This window comes from Gorilla gorilla, chromosome 1, assembly GCF_029281585.2.
Source record: "Gorilla gorilla gorilla isolate KB3781 chromosome 1, NHGRI_mGorGor1-v2.1_pri, whole genome shotgun sequence".
Lineage (NCBI taxonomy): Eukaryota > Metazoa > Chordata > Mammalia > Primates > Hominidae > Gorilla > Gorilla gorilla.
Window position 1 is genome coordinate 153,260,395 of NC_073224.2, and position 20,902 is coordinate 153,281,296.

The 20,902-nt window shown below is 33.9% G+C and overlaps 1 protein-coding gene across 4 annotated transcripts in view; it reads right to left on the reverse strand.

The window, feature by feature from the left end:
- The window catches only part of SH3GLB1 (SH3 domain containing GRB2 like, endophilin B1), a 49,715-nt gene that overhangs the window by 24,290 nt on the left and 4,523 nt on the right, over positions 1 to 20,902 (reverse strand). For 2 of the 4 annotated variants that reach the window (XM_004026084.5, XM_019024986.4), the window contains exons 2-6: positions 14,071 to 14,212; positions 10,322 to 10,450; positions 7,273 to 7,406; positions 5,531 to 5,623; positions 1,466 to 1,552 (exon numbers count right to left, since the gene is read on the reverse strand). In XM_004026084.5, coding sequence (XP_004026133.1) covers positions 1,466 to 1,552; positions 5,531 to 5,623; positions 7,273 to 7,406; positions 10,322 to 10,450; positions 14,071 to 14,212 — 585 coding nt within the window. The remainder of the gene's footprint in view (positions 1 to 1,465; positions 1,553 to 5,530; positions 5,624 to 7,272; positions 7,407 to 10,321; positions 10,451 to 14,070; positions 14,213 to 20,902) is intronic. The other 2 variants (XM_004026083.5, XM_004026082.5) reach the window with 2 other exon arrangements.

Consider the following 20,902-nt stretch of genomic DNA (forward strand, 5'->3'; position numbering starts at 1 on the left):
ACAGTAGTAACTAAATCGGTACAGCTTAACATACTGTGAAAGTATGACTTTTATATGTATCATTGCTATCAATTTTAAAATCTTATGTTAAATCTAGTTTTCCGAAATTGAGAACACCTAACCTTTCTTAGCTCCAGTATTCTCATCTGGAAAATTAGAGATTTGGACTAAATGATTTCGAATTTCTCATTTAGGTATAAATTCTAACATTTTAGGAAATGAAGCAAAGCAAGGATTAATGGCTGCTGAAACAGTCTTTTTGGAGAGAAACAATAAGCTGGAGATATAATAAATATAAAATGACCAGCTGTAAATATATATTACTATAAGATTACATTAATAGTAAACACAAATGATTAATGAAACAAAGTCCTGTTAATTGTTTAGAATTATGTTTTTACCTGAGACAAAAAGAAAAGCTATGCTTTATATGTTAAATTAGCAATGACTGAAATATCCTCACGCTTTTCATTTACCTATAGATAGGACAATGGAAACACATTAATGCATTCTCTTGCTATCTAAGGTAAGCCCTAATTCAGCCAGGGCTTCAGTAATTACCATTTTAAAAAAAACAAAAACAAAAATGCATTTTATATATTCTGTACAATAATCTTTCCTATTACTTTCCTGCTTTTGGTTTAATGCTAGTGAATGAAAGCAGCCAATTAATTGCCAATTTATTAGCTGTACTGCAGATCCCTTGACACTTCTAATGAAGTAATATATCTAGAAATAAAATAAAACACACTATATCTATACTTTTTATTGGTTAATGTACACAAATTGTTGGCTATGTTCAGATTTTACAACTTTCTATTTTATTAAAATAAAAAACTTCTAATAGCTCAAAAATTTTCTCAAACTAAGCTCAACATATGCACTGGATACCATAAAACAATTTGCATTCTCTATTCTTTCCCAAGGCTATCACCATTCCACCAAAACTTTCTTAAGTGAGTTAGCACTGGGTGTAAAATAAGCCTGGCCATTACAGGAGTACCTAACCTAATGGGGTCCGTCTTGGCCTGAAATGGCAGAAAAAATTCATTCTATGTTGAGTTTGGGTGAAAATAAGGTAAATCTTGAAGCTACTGAGCAGCAAAGGCAATGTGTTTACCTTACACCTTTCTTTAAGCATATTTTGTTAATTTTCTTTGCCAAAAGTGAAAATATAAATGCCAGCTTAAATTAGCATCTTTTAGTCAGTGCAAAAAGGCACTATATATTTATGTATAAATTCATATTCCAAAATCTGTATTTGGCATAAACACTATATTTGGCAATCAGAACATACAATTTCTTTTAAAGTTCCAGTATTACTTCAGCTAGTATTTTTTCCTTATATTTTTGTTGTTAAAGATAAATGAATACATGGTTCCAATTATTTCAAAATTTTACATGCGGCTAATAGCAAGAGAAGGCACTTTATTCAAGATGTAGAAAACACAGTAGGCCAACAAACCTTCAGCCATTTTACATGCAGGAAGTTGAGCATGTAAGAGAAATTTACCATAATGTTATCTCCTTCAAGGCGAGCTGAGTTTAGTTGCTTAAGTGCATAGTAAGAGACAAAGAACACATTATACCAATGAACACAGTGAAACAAATTTCTTCACAATAAATAACACATTAAACAAGTAAAAGAGCCAATCAAATATTTTTTCTACTTAAAAACCCCCCACTACATTTATTGTTCTGTGAAACTGCATATAGTGGTGCCTATTCATTTTTTTCCCCAAAATTCAAATTTTCAAAACAAAATATGTTGATGCTTGACTTTAAATGAGAATCATTTAGGGAAAATGTATCATTTTTAAAACTGCCAGTTACCTACAATTTTTATTAAATTTTCACTAAGAAAGTCCTACCTAACCCCAAATTTTCCTATTCAAAGATCATTTCTATTTTATGAATTTATGATGCCTTCAACCACATTCTCTTTCAATCAGCCTCAGCCAGGTCTTGGCATACTCTGAAGTCTTAAAGGCATGTCAATCCTTATATTTCTAATAAACCTTAAATTCAAACATGTGTTCTTAAAGGCTATACTGATGGTGCTCTAAATTTATTGAGTTTACAGATTAAAGATTTACACTGCTGTGGAAATGCTTAAGTTTGCTATATGATGTTAAAGAAATATTTTCCATCAAATTTGGATGTCCCAAAATTAACAGAGGTCTAAACCACTAAATACTGCAGAGCTTTGAAATCAGCTGATTTTTATCTTTAACATTACTAAAACTGTAAAATAATTTTTAAGTTTAGATTTAGACTAAAATTGGGTTAGTAAATGTAGGTGCCTTATAATTGAAATGCATTACAGTTTTGTATCCCTTAGGCAAAATGCCTGGGACCAGAAGTGTTTCAGATTTCTGGTTTTGGAATATTTGCATTATACTTACTGGCTAAGGAACCCTAAAGTGAAAAGCTCCAATAAGCATTTCTTTTGAGCGTCATAAAGGCACTCAAAGAACTTCATATTTTAGAGCATTTCAGATTTCAGGTTTTTGGATTTGGGATATTCAACCTGTAATTATTTTTGTTCTTGCTTCTCTGGTATATTTTATCATATACACAATCTATTTTTCAAAACTGTATTTTTGTTCATTGTGAAACATTAAAGTGGGCTTTCTTTCTGCTTAATTGGTATATTTTTGAGAAATGCCTTTGATGTTGCTTTACCATTCTTCAATATGCTAACTGATAAAACAGCAATATTAGATACAAGCAGAAATTCTTTACTGATAGGGCTAAATCATCAAAAAGTATGATCTGTTATACCAGATTGTGAACTGAGGGTGGCAGAGATTTTACATCATTTATCTATGAACTCCTCAGTACAGTACCTTGCACAAAATTAGCATTTAGTAAACACAGAACTTAAAAAGAGTCACAAGAAACTAGTAAGTAAATTACTTAAAAAGTGTCAATATGGATAGATCCCAAAACCAGCAGAGTAACTAGTTGCAAAACAATCCATGGAAATTTATAAAGACGTGAAGTCAAAGTAATTCTAAGGTCAGATTAACCACTTCAGTTGCCAACTAGGAACCAGGAAATGTATCAAAGAAGGGAAAAAAAAAAGCAAACTCCTAGTGATTCTTCAAGTAAATGCAAAGAAATACAGGTGGGAAAAAAGGGATCACCAAATACAGGAATACCTCCAGGCTTTATGTAATAATAAACTAAGAGAACTTTTTCTTCCCAAAGTATTTCAGACTTACTGCTATAAAGTTTGAAGAAAAATGTGTTGGTTATCTAGGGGAAAAATACAATTAAAATCAGGAAAACAAACTTCCTGTCTAGACTAAAAAAATAGTATTTGGCTATAGTTAAATTTTGCTGTATGTAATACGTAAGTTCTAGAATAGCTGTGTATAAATAAAATTGCTGAACTGAATAAAATCATTTGCATCATCTTTTACTTTAAACATAAATTTCCATAGGAAAAAAAACTTTATCCTCAAAAATACACAGCAGAGAAAAATTGCCAAGATCTTTTCTAGATATCTCAAAAAGGAAACATCTCTCAAAATTGGTCTACTATTATATTTAGGTCCTATATATTTTAATAGCAGTGGTAAAATAATTTAGAAATATTAAAGGACTTTGTACACTGTTAAATCTATATGTGTGTGCTTTCTGGAACTTTTCCAGGTAGAAAAGCAGACTGTCATTCCTGTAATAGTGCTTTTTAAACAAAGTTTTGTACTGAAACCTGGTAACAGTATTTTTATTCCACAATTATCACTGGGCACATATAGGCATCTTGAATAAAGACATTCTGTCCCAGTTAAAATATCTATTTCCAAATGATCCTTAAGTTTTTTCCTGAGTATGAAATTTCTATCTTTAAAAACTAGTTTATAATTTACTTTTCAAATTAATTATTAGCAACTAGAAACTAATAAAAGAATTCAAGGTCTCCTGCTATCTATAGTGTTCATTTTCAAAGTTCTGATGCTGCAGATACTCTGTTTAGGGAAGTTTTGTTGTTTGTGATGATGATGTAATGATGAACTGTGAAGTGAAAATGCCAGTAAATTTGGAATTAATGTCTTATCAAAGATAGCTCTTCTCTAGCAGTAACTAATACAGTATCTCCAAAAAAGAAAAAAACCATAGACAAAAATAACTTATTCTGCTCATACAAGGTATTAGGGTAGTCTCGTAAGACATTACTATCCAATACCAAGTTAATCAGTTTTAAATTTCACTCTAAACCAATTTTCAACCTTTTTATCTCCCAAACAAGAGAACTATAAGACAGTACCAGCACTGTGGTAATATGCTCATTAAGGCAATGATTCTTGATGTTGGCAGTGGTAGTGACTTGGAAACGGAAGGCAGGGGTAATATCATACCATAGCTCAAATTAAGTATTAACTTGTTAGCTTCTTCTAACAAATTCATACTTGGTTTATGTTATACTATTTTAAAGTTATTCCAATTCAAATCTGATGTTTTCAAATTCTGGAATAATACAGACAGTATAACTTGGATTAACTAAAAAGCTTATAAATAAATCTTTAAAGAAAAATTTAATTATATTTAATATATACCTACTCAATATTCTGAGGTTTTCTGGAATATATACTAGAATTTATTTATCCAAATGAGTTTCCTCTCATTCAACATCGTTGCCTGAAAGTCCATACTGCCACTGTTGGTTTGAATGGTTTTGGAACTATTCTTGGTGAACATTCTTTTAGTTAGTTTGAGCAGTGTGTGGAAAGGGAACTGATCTAATTTTTAAGTCACACACAAGTATTCTCAAACTTAAGTCTCATCTTAATTACTATCTTTTTTGCTATTTCCAATTATAATAAATCTATCTCCAAAAATATTTGCCACCACTGAGGATATTTAAAAAAAATGACACATTAGGAGCTACCATAATTTTTTTTAGCAGCAGCTGTATAGCTAAATATCACGTGTGTGTGTGTATATACACACATATATATTATATATTTTATATATATATACACATATATATATTTTATATCTATATATACACACATATATATTATATATATATATATATATTTTTTTTTTTTTTTAAAGACAGGGTCTGGCTGTTGCCCAGGCTGGAGTGCAGTGGCGCAAACTTGGCTCACTGCAACCTCCACCTCCCACACTCAAGAGATTTCCCCATCTCAGCCTCCTGAGTAGCTGGGACTACAGGTGGGTGCCACCATGCCCGTTCATTTTTGTACTTTCTGTAGAGAGACGGGGCTGTGCCATGTTGCCCAGGCTGGTCTCAAACTCCTGGGCTCAAGCCATCTGCCTGCCTCAGCCTCCTAAAGTGCTGGGATAGCAGGCATGCGCCACTGTGCCTGGCCATGAATATCACCTTTTTGATATGACTACTTTGCAGTGATTTGGATGTATTAAGTTCTGATAAATTTGTTTAGAAAGCACAAAAACAAGACCCTAAAGTTAACAGTCTGTATCTTTCATGGTATATTAGCAAAATATTTTACAAATCTTAAAGTTATTAATCAAAAATATTTCTCTATTTACTTACTGAATTTCTAGTTTCTGCAGCTTTTGCCTTTTTTAGTCTCGTTTTTGCAGCATCCAAATCCAGTCTCTTATTTTGCAATAGTTTCCTTTCTTTCTATAAATATAGAAAAGAAAAAATAAAGGCTAAAGATGCTAAAATTCTGTTAAGAGCATACACATTTAAAGTATTATTCCCTAGTAAACATATGTATCATTTGATAAAGATCTATGGTTACAAAATTGGCTATAAAGTTACCATTCATGTATCTGGTCCCCCCCACTTGTTACTGTTTTAAATTTTAAAATAAATAATTGAAACATTGTAAGTGTCTGGGAAAGATGGCAGGCAATGATGGAAACAAAGGAATATCAGTTTTAATATTTTGTGATCCTGTCCTGCCTCGGGAACATTTGGCAATACCTTTTTGGTTGTCACAATTGGTGGAGGGATGTTATTGGAGTCTGCTAGCCAGAAGCCAGAAATGTTGCCAAACATTCCACAAGACAGTCTATCTTTACAAGGAATTGTGCAGCCCAAAACGTCATTAGTGGCCAGACTGAAAGACTTTCAAATTGTTACAGATTATCCAGAAAGTGCCTAGAAAGAAGGAAGTATATGCCTGGGGCAAGGGTTCCTGGACGCCTGGTGTCCTACCTCAAGGATTGGGTGGGCTGCACTTAATGTGTCATAGCACCAAATGCAACCCAACCACTCCAAAATGGAATTTCAAACTTACAGAATAATGAATAAACATTAGTATAGTATCTTAGAATTCTTCAGGGAATTTCAAGCTTCTGTATAGTATGTAAGTTTATTATAATTCAGTCTGCTTTAATCTTAGATTCCATACGTCAAATTTCATTGCACTGATAAGCTAATTTTTATTTTATTTTATTTTATTTCACTTTTTTTTGAGATGGAGTCTCACTCTGTCCCCCAGGCTGGAGTGCAGTGGCACGAACTTGGCTCACTGCAACCTCCGCCTCCGGGGATCAAGCGATTCTCCTACCTCAGCCTCCCAAGTAGCTGGAATTACAGGCACCTGCCACCATGCCCAGCTAATTTTTTTGTATTTTTAGTAGAGACGGGGTTTCACCATGTTGGCCAGGCTGGTTTCAAACTCCTGACCTCAAGTGATCCACCCACCTTGACCTCCCAAAGTGCTAGGATTACAGGCGTTAGCCATCACGCCCGGCTGCTAATATCTTTTAAATCATACTTTAACTTGGTAGTTCTTCTGTCTCAGGCCAAATATTTGTTTATACAGAGACAAATCCATTGTGAACACATTCAAAGTTTCTATAATATACTGTAATAGGAAATCTGCAAATTAAAGTTTGAAGTATTTATAATATAAAAGCAGCTTTGTAAAACTCTTAGAAAATTTTCATTCTCTATCACTAAGAAAATAAGTTAAAATCCTAAAAAATGAAGAGCTACATGGTATATATACTATGGTGATATTTTAGACCATATTTTCATAATCATTCCAGGAACCTCTCTATAGCTTTTAGTGTTGGTAATGAATGAAAAGGGATAAAGGCATCTCAATAACACTGTAGGACACACAAATGGAGTAAATGTATCAGTAGTCTTTTATTTTGGTTTAATTTTGTGTTCTGGTGAACATGCACCGACCTAGATTATTTAATTTTGTAATCCACTACATCTACACAGTCATTAAGAGGCCAAATTATTCATTAAAAAGTATAAATATATATCTAAATAATTTTACTAAATAAAGGGGACATTTTTCAACTCACAGCAATTGTTTTGTAATCTCCTTCTATAAAGTTTCTTAAAGGAGTAAGAAAATTTAAGGCTGACGTTTGAATCAGTTCTCTGTCTGCTGTTCCAATTCTTTTTTGGGTTTCTCCACATTTAATAAGGGCATTACCTGCAAAGGAAAAATGTTTTTAAAAATCATTGTCTGGTAATATCAGAAAATAAAATCATGTAAAGATAAATCAGCAATTTGGTCTGTTTAAAAGTTAGCTGTAACTTGCTTGCTAAAGTAAAACCAAATAGAATTAACTGTAATTAAGGTAGTTTTATTTTAAAAGTAAATTTAAGAGTATGTGTCTAAATGAAGGAGACAAAGATGAACTTCCTATTGTAGCATAGATAATTGTACCAATTCTACCAATGGGACTAAAGAGGGCAAATATACCCCAAAATATTTACGGTCACAGTCGGCCCTCTGTATCTATGGGTTCTGCATCCATGGATTCAACCAACCACACATCAAAAATATTCAGAAAAAAAAAAAAAAGGGTGGCTGAGGAGCCAGGCACAGTGGTGGCATATGCCTGCAGTCCCAGCTACTCCAAAGCTGAGGGAGGAGGATCGTTTGAGCCCAGGAGTTTAAGGCCAGCCTGGGCAACACAGCAGGGCCTGTCACTATTAAAAAAAAAAAAAAAAAAAAAAAAAGATGGTTGCCTCTGTACTGAACATGTACAGACTTTTCTCCCTTGTCATTATTTCCTAAAAAATACAGCATAACAACTATTTACACAGCATTTACATTCAGATGATTTAAAGTATGAGGGAGGATGTGCATCGGTTATATGCAAACACTATGCCATTTTATATAAGACACCTGAGTATCCATGGATTTTGGTATTCTCAGGGTGGCGGGCCTGGATCCAATCCCCCATGGATATCGAGGGGTGACTGTGGTTATACTTATAAAAATATAATGCTTCCAAGAGATCAAGTCACAATTTGTCCTGTTTCTACATCCTTGCAGTTATCATCTGAAGTATCTATAAGTAATAGTTCATAGTGATATCTTAACTTAAAAAATCCATGCTTTTGCAATACATATACTCTGATACTTAAATAGGGCAAGCACAGTACAAAGTAGAGTAGAAAGAAAGGAAACCCCAAGATCAGGGTTCCACTCCTAGTTTTACTTCTATTAAGCTTTAGTTCTAAGGATCTTAATCCCTTCATGTTAGGATAAGCTTTGATCTGACTGATAAGGAAGGTAATACGGATAGTAGTTAAGAGCTCCGTCACTGGATACAGACAGATCTTCATTTGAATTACTATACTAGCTGTGACTGTGGATTAATTATTTAACTTCTCCAAACCTGTTTCCTTGTCTTTAAAATGAAGGTAATATAATTTATCTTAAAAGCAGGATATAAATGAGAATTTACTTAATATGTAAATATATATACTATATAATGCTTAGCCCATGCCTGTGATACTCAGTTTTTAGTATTAATTACTAATAAGGTAATAGGTTCACAAAGCCCAATTCTAATAACCAGGGTACATTCATTAGAATTACTGGAGGTGCAAACAGATTAAGCAGATTTAAAAGGGAAGAAAATCTAGAAGCCTTTACTAATGTTCATGCTCTGCTAAAACCTTCTTCAGCCTGGTGAAGGAAGGGGCTGCTGGGTTCCTTTCACATACCTTTATGATCCCAGCATCTAACTGAGCTTGGCACAAGTAGGCAATAAAACATCTGTTTAATGTACAACATTTTTCTAAAAATTAACAGTTAAAATTCAGAAATAATTTTATTTTGAAGTTCTAAGCATTTTCAGACTTAAAAATTAGATTTTGAAGAACACAATGTACAAGTTTCAAAGTTGTGTATCTAAAAAAGCCTGTCAATGGATTAGTGGCATTCAACAATATTTAGGTTATTTCTTTCTGACATAAAGATAACTACTAAAGCTTAAAATTCATTTAATCCTAGAATTTATAAACCATTCTGTAAATCAGAACTATGTGTAGAAATTAATTTAATCTACCTACCATTTCATATCCAAAGACCAGTATCTTGCAGATGTATAAAGAGAATTATTATTAGACATAAACAACAGGAAAAGAAGCTACTGAAATCTGTAATAGTCTCATGTTATGAGAAAATTAGAGTGACAATAAAGATGTGTATGTAACTTTGAGCTTCAGGGCTATACATTTAAAGTCTGTACAGCAACTAATAAAGCTAGTGTAACTAAACCACGGCTACAGAAAATTTGAAATACATAAGAGAAAAACAGAAATGAAATGTAATCCAAATATCCAGAGATAACAATTGTTAATATTTTTTGGTTACTGACATTATTGCAAAATTATAACAAAAGCACTGATTTGTTCAAGAACTATGTGCCAAGTACCTTTAACATAAAATAAGCCCTAAGAAAGCTTTTTTAAAAAATGAAGAGACATATGCAAACAATAATTGCAATATCACAAGTATTACAACATAGGTATTCTAAGATCACTGGGAGAACAAGTGAAGAATTCATTAAAGTTTTTAGAACTAAAAAAGATGTGAATTCTCTGAATAACTAAATATATGCTTGAATATATTAAATATTACATTTAACTGTACATATTTGCCTATATTTCTCACTTCATCAAAAATTTTTAACATAAATTTGAAGTTAAAACCAATTCTACTACTATGTTGTTTTTTTTTTTTTTTTTGAGACAGAGTCTCGTTCTGTGGCCCAGGCTGGAGTGCAGTGGTGTGATCTTGGCTCACTGCAAGCTCCACCTCCAAGGTTCACGCCATTCTCCTGCCTCAGCCTCCCGAGTAGCTGGGACTACAGGCGTCTGCCACCACAACCAGCTAATTTTTTGTTATTTTTAGTAGAGACTGGGTTTCACCATGTTAGCCAGGATAGTCTCGATCTCCTGACCTCGTGATCCGCCCCCCTCAGCCACCCAAAGTGCTGGGATTACAGGTGTGAGCCACTGCACCCAGCCTACTAATATGTTAATGACATCTCTAATAAATCTAAACATAAAGATATCCCTTATTAGAACTTTTTGCATTTCACTTACCATAAGCTGTTCCTGGGCCAAACTCAGTCCCTGCATCAATCATATATTGTCCCAAAAGTTCTGGGTTGTTTATACGACTTGGAGCTTTTCTATCCAGTTTCTCATAAACAAATTCTTCTATCCTGGCATCTAGGAGAAAGGTTAAAATTACCAACGATTTCTAAAAAGCAAAACTAATTAGAAGATTGTTTTTTTCCCCTATCAGCAGCCATTTATCATCTCCTAAAGTTAGCATTCATTCAAGCACATATCTTAATAAATAATTTTTTAAATTTTATGTTAGACTATTATATAACTAAAAAATTATATTTTAGAAATTTGATAAAATATCTTGGCACAAAAGCATTTTAAAATAAAATAAAATTATTATTTGAGTATTCTACAAGATTTTAAGTTCCAGAAAAGGACTGATTAATTCACTTAATATTTATTAAAGGTGTCTTTGCCCTGTTTGTAGCATTTTAACTCTAATTTTTACTCTGAATGTACATTCATAATTTCAAAATCAGGATTTCTGGCTAGGAAAATACAGATATAAAGTACCTAGAAGAACCAAAGACTTACATCTGACAGCTTTAGCATGAGCATTTGCTCTCTCTTTTTCTTGCCTAGAGTCTAAATATAGACACAGGCGCTTAAGGAATATAACAATCCAGGCTTGGAATAGTCTACAGACAGATCAGCAATATGATACTGTGGCTTTAGTTTATGTTTAAAGTATACAAGTATATCTCTGAGCATGCATTCACTCAAAAGGTTTCATCATTAAAAATAAGTTTAAAATACGAAAGGTTAAAGCAATAATAGAACATTAGAATAAATGGAAAGGGGGAAAAAATAAAAGCTGAATAAACACTTGGTTAGCAAAATGCTTAAGACCAAAGATATTAACATTTACAATGCTGTCCAACCTAGAGGTATTTCAGGAACAAGTGAAAAAATGGCTTAAGTTTCCAGAAACAATGATTAAGCATAAATCGAAGCTAAGTCAAATAGGTTCCCTCTAAGTACCTCATATAGATTCCTACGCATGCGGAAGTTTCACACAGTGCACTGAAAATTTAAAAAATGAGCTGAACCAGTAACAGAAACATTTCAGGAGTTGGTAAAAGGCTTAGTTATAATACATAAAATAGAGTATAGCAATAATACTTGCTTTTGTGGTAGATTCTAGTACAAAATCAGAAGTTTTAAAGCAGAAATTAAATACCTTTAAATAGTTTAAACCAAAAAGAGCTTTTTAAAACATAACCATTTAGAAGATACTAGTTAAATTTCAGAACTTCATTTTGGCCCGGTGTGGTGGTACATGCCTGTAATCCCAGCACTTTGGGAGGCCAAGGCAGGTAGACCACCTGACGTCAGGAGTTTGAGACCAGCCTGGCTGACATGGTGAAACCCCATCTCTACTAAAAAAAAAAATACAAAAATTAGCCAGGTGTGGTAGCACATGCCTGTAATCCCAACTACTTGGGAAGCTGAGGCAGGACAATCACTTGAACCCAGGAGGCAGATCTTGCAGTAAGCAGAGATTGTGCCACTGCACTCCAGCCTGGGTGAAAGAGTGAGACTCTGTTTCAAAAAAAAAAAAAAAAACAGCTTTGAGTTTTGACTCTGATTCTTAATTTTGACTGCTTTTCCACCTATCTGGTCAAAAGTTTAAAATGGAATCTTATGCTGACTTCGTTCACTTAATAAAATATTTGGAATACTAATAAATGTTTAATTTCAATAGGTTATAATAAAATCTTAAATATGCAGGCAATTCTGCTACAATGTAATATGTATTTCTGCATAACATATTTTTGAAAAACCCATTTCCAGATCATACATTGAAAACAACATAGGAATTACAAGAAAAGGAGTGTTGGGTTTGGCTACTCAAAACCTATGTAACTTAATAACCAGAGCACAGGCCGGGCATGGTGGCTCACACCTGTAATCCCAGCACTTTGGGAGGCTGAGGCGGGCAGATTACCTGAGGTCGGGAGTTCGAGACCAGCCTGGCCAACATGGAGAAACCCTGTCTCTACCAAAAATACAAAAATTAGCCGGGTATGGTGGTGGACACCTGTAATCCCAGCTACTCTCGGGAGGCAGAGGCAGGAAAATTGCTTGAACCCAGGAGGTGGAGGTTGCAGTGAACCAAGATCGCACCACTGCACTCCAGCCTGGGTGACACAGCAAGACTCTGTCTCAAACAAAACAAAACAAAACAAAAAAACCACAGCAGAAACAAAAAAGAAAAACAATTATTACTACTTCCTGGCACAAAACAGGGGCAGGAGGGAATTGTATTTTATTTCCCTGTTTACCAGTTGTGAATGAGCTTATTTCCCATTCAGAAAAATATGTTTAGAACAAGGGGAAAAATGTCTATTACTTTTAATAAAAATGCCAGAGTGTAGAATTTAAATGGCCTTAAATGAATAAAAAATATTACATGGTGTCCAAAGACATTAGGACTCACTCAAAGTGCAAAAAGCTTATTTTATTTCCAACTTTTATTTTAGATTCAAGAAGTACACATGCAGATTTGCTACCTGGGTATATTGAATGATGCTGAAGTTTGGGGTACACATGAACCTGTTACCCAGGTACTGAGCACAGAACTCAACAGTTAAGTTTTTCAACCAAAAGGTGTATTTAAAAAGTCACTACTATTTAACTAAAATGATAGAGAACTGCTAATAGTTATATAGTGCTTGAAGTTTAAGTTAGTATCTAAAAGTAAGCATATGTCATATCACAACTTGGTCCCAAACAACATTGGGGAAAAAAGAAGGAAAGCATACATTGTACCTTTGTTCTTCAGTTTTGATATGCAAAGCTCACAGTGAAAAGACTGGATGTTCATACACCTGGTTCTAGTCCAATTTCCACTTCTAATTAGCTATGCTACATTGGACAAGATGCTAACTCATGAGTTTCATTCACTAAACAATTATGCACCTTAACTGCAAGATTATTGAGTTATCTGAAAATCTCATAGTTGTCTGAAGATGAAATGAAATAATTTATGTGAAAATGTAAAACTTAAACATAGGCTGGGAGCAGTGGCTTATGGCTGTCATCCCAGCACTTTGGGAGGCCGAGGCAGGTGGATCACGAGGTCAGGAATTCGAGACTAGGCTGGACAACATGGTGAAACCCCATCTCTACTAAAGATACAAAAAAAAAAAAAAATTAGCTGGGTGTGGTGGCACATGCCTGTAATCCCAGCTACTTGGGAGGCTGAGGCAGAAGAATTGCTTGAACCTGGGAGGTGGAGGTTGCAGTGAGCCAAGATCACACCATTGCACTCCAGCATGGGCGACAGGGCAAGACTCTGTCTCAAAAAACAAACAAACAAAAAAACACACCAAAAACTTAAACATAAAAAATGGTACCTACTTAAGCAACTATATAACTTTGTCTTAATTATCTAGGGACAATTCTTCCCTAGATGAAAAAGGAAAACATATTTATATACACAGCTGCTCATAAATCTTAAAATTCAAAGTCACTGCCTAAAATTGAGATTTTTTACAAGGATTCTATAAAAGGCTGAAAAATATCATTTTAAAATTGGTTAGGTACGTAGCTGTTTATCACTTCCTCTTCACAAAAGCACACACAAAAAAACCCACTGACCCTGAAGCTACAATAAAAAAATCCTACGTTTTCAGATGGCCATTAAAACTTTTTTTTTTTAACATTTAAAAACCCACTAATAGTACTTAAGGTACACAAGAGGTAGAGTTTCTTACTTGGATTTGGCTGCAATAACACTTCAGTTTGTTTCATTATTTTTTCTGTCCATATTTTGGTACATTCAGCTTTGCTAAGGAGGTTCTCTAAGTGAGCATCCAATTCTGTCTTCTCAGCCTGGCCAAGCTTTTCTTCTGTGAACTGTTATTGATTGTAAAACAAAAATTAAATATACTGCAAATAAATTTTAGGGAACCATATCAATAAGTAAAAAGCAAATTCAAAGCTAAACAATCCTAAACATGCAAATAACCATGCTCCAGCTTTGTAAGCCATTGCTTATGAATACTTTGTTTTGCTCCTATGGTAATTTATCCATACTTCTTTTGTGGATGACCTTACCTTACAGTCATCACATACCCTTAGTTCTGCTAAAATGTATGGTGTGAATTCTACAGAAAACCTAAGTATACTTCTTGGTATATAAAGCATGCAACTATTTCAACTACCTATCCTAGGTAGACTAGGATAATGGTAAGGAGTAAGAGCTTTGAGTCAGTTGGATCTGAATTCAAATCTTAACTTCGTTCCTTGCTGTGTGACCTGAGCAACGTATTGAATATTTTTTCTTTAGTACCCTCTATTATAAAAGAGAGACAATACATATTTTATAGTGTTTGGGGGATTAAGTATGATTGTGTATGCAAATCACTTTGTTCGGTGCCTTGTAATTATTAAGTTTTGAAAGAGCTGTTAATGTTTATTGTGGTTTATATCTTAGTAGCACTTTAATCACACCTAGTTAGATAAATAGTTTCCCAGAACATACCATAAAACCTGTCATTTAAGCTGCTGAGGATATGTTCAGCAATTTATTTATAGACTAACTTTTGGAACATATCCTATTCATACTATGAAGACATCTTTTAAAGGTCATAAAATGTGGTTAAACGTACTCAATGAATCAATTTTTATTATTGAATATAGTGGTATTTGAGAAAAGGTAGCATTGCCTATATAATAATAAAGCGGTAAAAAGATTCTGTGTAGATCTAGAGCCTTCTGGATACTTTTAATTAAACATTAGAGGTGATGACTCAAGCTGTTTATCATGCATCCTTTTCCTCTAGAATATGTGGCTTCCTCCCATCTTAACACAGGTATATCACTAGCATTAATTCTGTGCTCAGTAATGACTCACTTCTGGCTGACAAAACAGTGTTCACCTTGCCTTTTTCGTTTCTTAAAAATCTTGTTTGCTACTCTATTTTCTGAGTTTTATTGTTTCTTTTAGCATCCTTCTTCTTGGTTTAATACTTTCAGGTTATTATCAGCACCTTAAGCTGAAGGGTCCTCTAGAATTCTATTCTTAGACTTCTGGTTACAATCTCCACTGAGGCTCCTGTTTAAGGGGCTAGAAATAACAGCTTAAATAGCTTTTGTAAAGCCTTGGGTCTTTTTGAGAATGGTCTACAGCCAGCCCCTGACCCAGTGGGTAGAACCAAAAATAGCAGTTCCAAAGCTATTGCCTAAGCCCATAAACTTGCAGTGTAGCTGGAGGACTGGGCACTGAGCAAAAGCAAACCCTGATCCCAAGGCCAGCTGGATAAACTATGCAACCTCATTCTTAACAGAGAACCCCGTAGTCTTTACAGATCCCTGAAGATTCTAAGCAACAGACCTCCTACTAGACTTTTACATGTTCAAAGTCTACCACCAATGGCTAGATAAAATAACTCCCAGATAAAGTGACCAATAGGAAGGGAAGAAAGGGAATACCTTTCACTCAGGTGAACATCACCTATAAAGAGTGATCTAAAAAAAATTCTTCACTTAGCCCCTTAAAAATTGAAACTGCATGCATAAATTTCCCTTTAATAAGCAAGTTTATCCATTTGTTTGTTCATTTTGTTTATTCCTTCAACAAATACTTATTAAGCACCTACATATGTGCTAGGCGCTCTTCTAAACACATGGGTTTCAGCAGCCAACAAAACATATAAGGTTTCTGTTCTTAGGAAGCTTACATTTTAATGGCAAAGACAGACAATAGATAAATAAATAATCTGATAATAAGGATATAAAGATATGAAGATGGTAAAGAGGACCAACACGGTTGGTTTGTTTCTGAGTGACATACAAATCCAAGTACAGAGAAAGAATTCATTCTTCAGGGAGAGGAAGAGGGAGAGCAGGAGAATCAGGGAAGGCTTCAGTGGGGGAGGGATGGGCAACTTGGGCCTAGAAAGGGGAGCAGGAGTTTGAGGAGTGTGAGATGGGGGTAGTCAGAGAAACAGCATCTCTGAGTAGGTAACAAACGACCTGTGACTGAATGATATGAACTATGTTAAGATCTAAGGAAAGAGTGTATAGTCCTGATGATTTATCTTCCAGTTGCACAATTTCTTTAAGCTCATTAGCATCACCCTCACACATATTAAATATTAATTTCTCTGTGGAAATCCTTAACTTATAGTTAATAACCAAGAATAGATTAATAGAAAAATCAACAGATCAATAATTCAAAATCAGTACTTATGGCCAGGAGCAGGGGCCCCCGCCTGTAACGTCAGCACTTTGGGAGGCTGAGGCAGGCAGATCACTTGAGCTCAGGAGTTCTAGACCAGCCTAGGCAACATGGCGAAACCACGTCTCTACAAAAAAATCCAAAAAATTAGCCAGGCATGGTGGTGCACACCTGTAGTCCCAGCTGCACTCCACTGCACTCCATTCTGGGTGACAGAGCAAGACCCTATCTCTAATTAATAAGTTAATAACAAAATAAATAAATATAAAATAAAATAGTCACTGAATTTATCTGATACAAACTGGGGTTCAGGGCAAGTTTTCTCCTGACAGTATTTCAGGAAAATCAGCAATTAGAAAGTTAATTATTTGGAAAATAAAACACTTCAATCTTCAGGTAAAAAGGCCTGTTTGCTTAATTATTTAACATTTTCTTTTTGACTCTCATGATACTGCCTCCCAGGTATCTCAATAAATATATATTCTTTTTGAAAAGAGTATGAAAGTATAACAGAGCAAAGATGGGTATTTGCACCAAGTGATTTATTTGTATGAGTCTGAAGAAGAAAGAAAATATGTTAACTGATAAAGATTCTACAAACACACACGATTAGGTTTTTTTTTTTTTTTTTTTTAAACTATTCTAGTTCAGAAGATACATGGAACCCTTACACATGAGTGAGACAGTCTAATTATAGAAAACCTATTTAGAAAATAGCAGTACTGTAGGAAGGGTAACATGACAATGTTTCTGTGTTTCACATTTCAGCACATTATATATAGTTTTACTTTCTAATTTCTTTTTTAATGTTTTATTTTTTCAACAAGACCATTTACATCTTTCTCATACTTCTGTGTCAAGGCTTAGTGTATGTTCAAAAATTCCATTAACTAAGCTCTGCATTCTACAACAAATACTTGAAAGAATCTTAAAATAAAGTTAAGTATAATTGTAGAGATTAATAAATTGAGACTCAGGGTGATTAAACACTTCGTCCAAGGTGTCACTGTTGGGATTCAATCTCACATCTGTTTGAGTCATAGTCTTATCATGCTATTCTATCCTTCCAGTAAATACTTGATTTCCAAAATTAGTATTTTCTATTTCTATTACTATTATCCAATCATATTCTGTGCTTCCTTTCTCCTATGTATGTTCGCAGCACTCTGGACAGCTTTCTCCCCCAGATCACTTCTGCTTTCTACAAGATATTCAATAATTATTCACCAAAATTAGTAAACTAAATCCTATCATGAATGAATAAAAGGGAGGAATACACACAATAAGGACATTGCTAATGCTATCATATTTTAAAATTGAAATTATAAATTTAAATCTTATTACTTAAATATATAATTGTAAAAGACATAATATTTCCCACAATTTTATCATTGGTGGAAGCAAAAGGATTTTTCCATAATTAATCAGAACTACACTGTATTAAGATAACAAATACAATATTTAATACATTTTCTCTAAAGCACTGTAAATAATGCATCTACTACAGACACTAGGAGTTATCTCAACTAAATTAAGATTTAAATTACTAATCAAAAATATTTATGGCTTCTACAGCAAGATGATCAGCATATGATGTACTTCTTGCCCTCAAGGATTTTACGATCTACTAGGAGAATACTGCCTTGACTCAAACAAAATTATAATAATGGCACCTTTTCAGAAGGGCAAAAGACCTATTAATTCTTTCTTTTAAAAAAAGATCCCTTTCCTAGTTACCAAAAAATTTTAAATTAACCCATAAAAATTTTAGTTTTCAACATCTTCAAGTCAAAAATCATTACTGATTTTGTAATCTCTTGATAATAGGTATTAATGAGAAACTAGTTGATTTTAAGCATATCTTTTAATGAATAGATGGCAGTAGAGTTTAATAATTAAGAACTTTTGTGTGAACAACCTAAAATAAAAGGCAAACTGTAAATAAGCATCTTCTTAGTAAGTCATTAAACTCAATGTTTTCTAAAATATAATTTGATACCTAATTTTTTCATATTTCATTTGTAATACGGCAAAGTGGCATAAGAATAAAAGTTTAATCCCCTTTTATATATTTTCTCTAAATATTGCTTTGCAGAAAGAATTGTCTTTGAGTCGGCTACATTATACCAGGCACTGCAATCCTTCTTTTACTACAGGATAGGCATATAACCCACATTATTAAATAAGGAGCCTGGATTCCAAACTCTACTTTTAGAAAAAAAAAAAAAAGACTACAAATAAAATGGGTGTGTGATCAAAGACATCTATTTAATGCAAACTCTAATCACCAGTATTACTAAAGAGTAATACTCTAAAAGTAATTTAAATTTCTTGGAAAATATGTAACACAGACTCTGAATAATGTATTAGTAAACTGTAAGGTGCATCTTTCTCCATTGGTTCCCAATTTTGGCTGTTCTTTAGAATTACTTGAGGGAGCTTTAGAAAACACTGATGTCTGGTCTGATCCAACCCCTAAGATTCTAATTTAATTGGACTGGGGTGTAGCTCATATATTGGCATTTATAAAGATTTCCCAAGTATTTTAAGTGCAGCCAAGACTGAGAACCACTGTTCTAAACTCATTCATAACTATTTAAATATGTATCGCTTGGTTTAGTGCATGCTGCATTACTTTACTTTCCTCTTTGGCCCATTTAGGAATTTCAGCTGTTATTACTGTTAACTTCACTGTACTGGAGTTTTGCTTCAAATATATTAACTGTGTTGAGGTTCTTTCAGTAAGTTGGTCTCCAAAGAATATTAAAGTAATTGACTTAGGTGTTTGATCATTTTAAATACAGTAGCAAAGCAACTAGGAGTACATCAGTTGGGTGTGGTTAAGAGTTTAGGATTAATTTGTAGCTCTGTCATTACCTTAAAAATACTTTCAAGAAAGGCCAGGCACTGTGGCTCATGCCTGTAATCCCAGCACTTTGGGAGGCCGAGGCGGGTGGATCGCCTGAGATCAGGAGTTCGAGACCAGCCTGGCCAACATGGTGAAACCCCGTCTCTACTAAAAATACAAAATTTAGCCAGGCACGGTGGCGCGTGTCTGTAATCCCAGCTACTAGGGGGGCTGAGGCAGGAGGATAGCTTGAACCTGGGAAACGGAGGTTGCGGTGAGCCAAGATCGTGCCACTGCACTCCAGCCTGGGCAACAGGGCGAGACTCCGTCTCAAAAAAAAAAAAAAATTCTTTCAAGAAATATGATGAATTGAAAAGAGTTTTATAGATTTTCTAATTACCTTACTCATGTAGTACATAAGTGTAAATTTTAACATCAGGTTAACAAACTATCTTCTATCTATTTTACTAAAGTAATGCAAATAGCACCAAAGGATGTGAAAACAGTTTTAAGTAACACTAAACATGTAGAGTTTTTCTATAACAAGAAAATGTATGGATTTCGAATGTGACATATTTTATTTATTAGAATTTAAGAAACATGGTGAAGTTGTCACGGTGTGAATTCTGTAAAAGAAACAGGATTTCCGAAGTGCTTGAGAGAGTTGTTTGGCCAAACTGAAACTCCAGGGAGGGTCTGACAGGAACTATTGAACGGCAACATCATATTCATCTTTACATCCTTAGCTTAGACACACCATGACACTTGCTGAAATAAATGGGAGATCAAGGCCAAGCTCAAAACTATATTTTAAGAACTATATTCCTTAGAAAATAGCTGGTGTTCACGAATTTCATAGTATGACTTTAATAATCAGTTTAGAGGAAATGTTAGAAAATTAAAATGAACTCCCTCCCTAAGTAATTTGATTTGAAAAATTCTTTTTAGAAAGTCTATGCTCTTATTTTAATGAGGGTGAGCAAAGTTTTGCTTCAATAAGAATTCTGAGTTAAAACACATCTCTTGTTCCTTTATCCACTTGAAAGATTTATCAAATAAAGTTATTCACAAAATGGCTATTTATTACAAATAATATTTATGACAAGTTTGAGACTATTACTATGAAGTCTTTGCGGGCAGGAACAGGGTCTCATTCAGCTTTGTATCTTTCAACGCCAAGCACCTAGGAGGTACTCAATTTATACTGGTATTAGTTAACTTCAAGGTCCGCAAACAATGTTAGAAAATACTAATAAAGATACTGTTATTTAACATGCTTATTGTTGCCCTTCAAAGATTAAACTTCACATATGGATGGTAATTTGCCTGGCTAAAATGATATAAAAGATGAACCATGTTAGATATTGTGAGAGGGGAATAAGAAACAGAGTTGATGCCTTAGCACATACAAACTTATTAAAGATGTGAAAGTCAGAGTAACAGAACTTTAGAGTTTCAAGAGATCTAACATAACAGTTCATTAGAAGAAAAGTGCCACCTAATCATTTGGAATTGA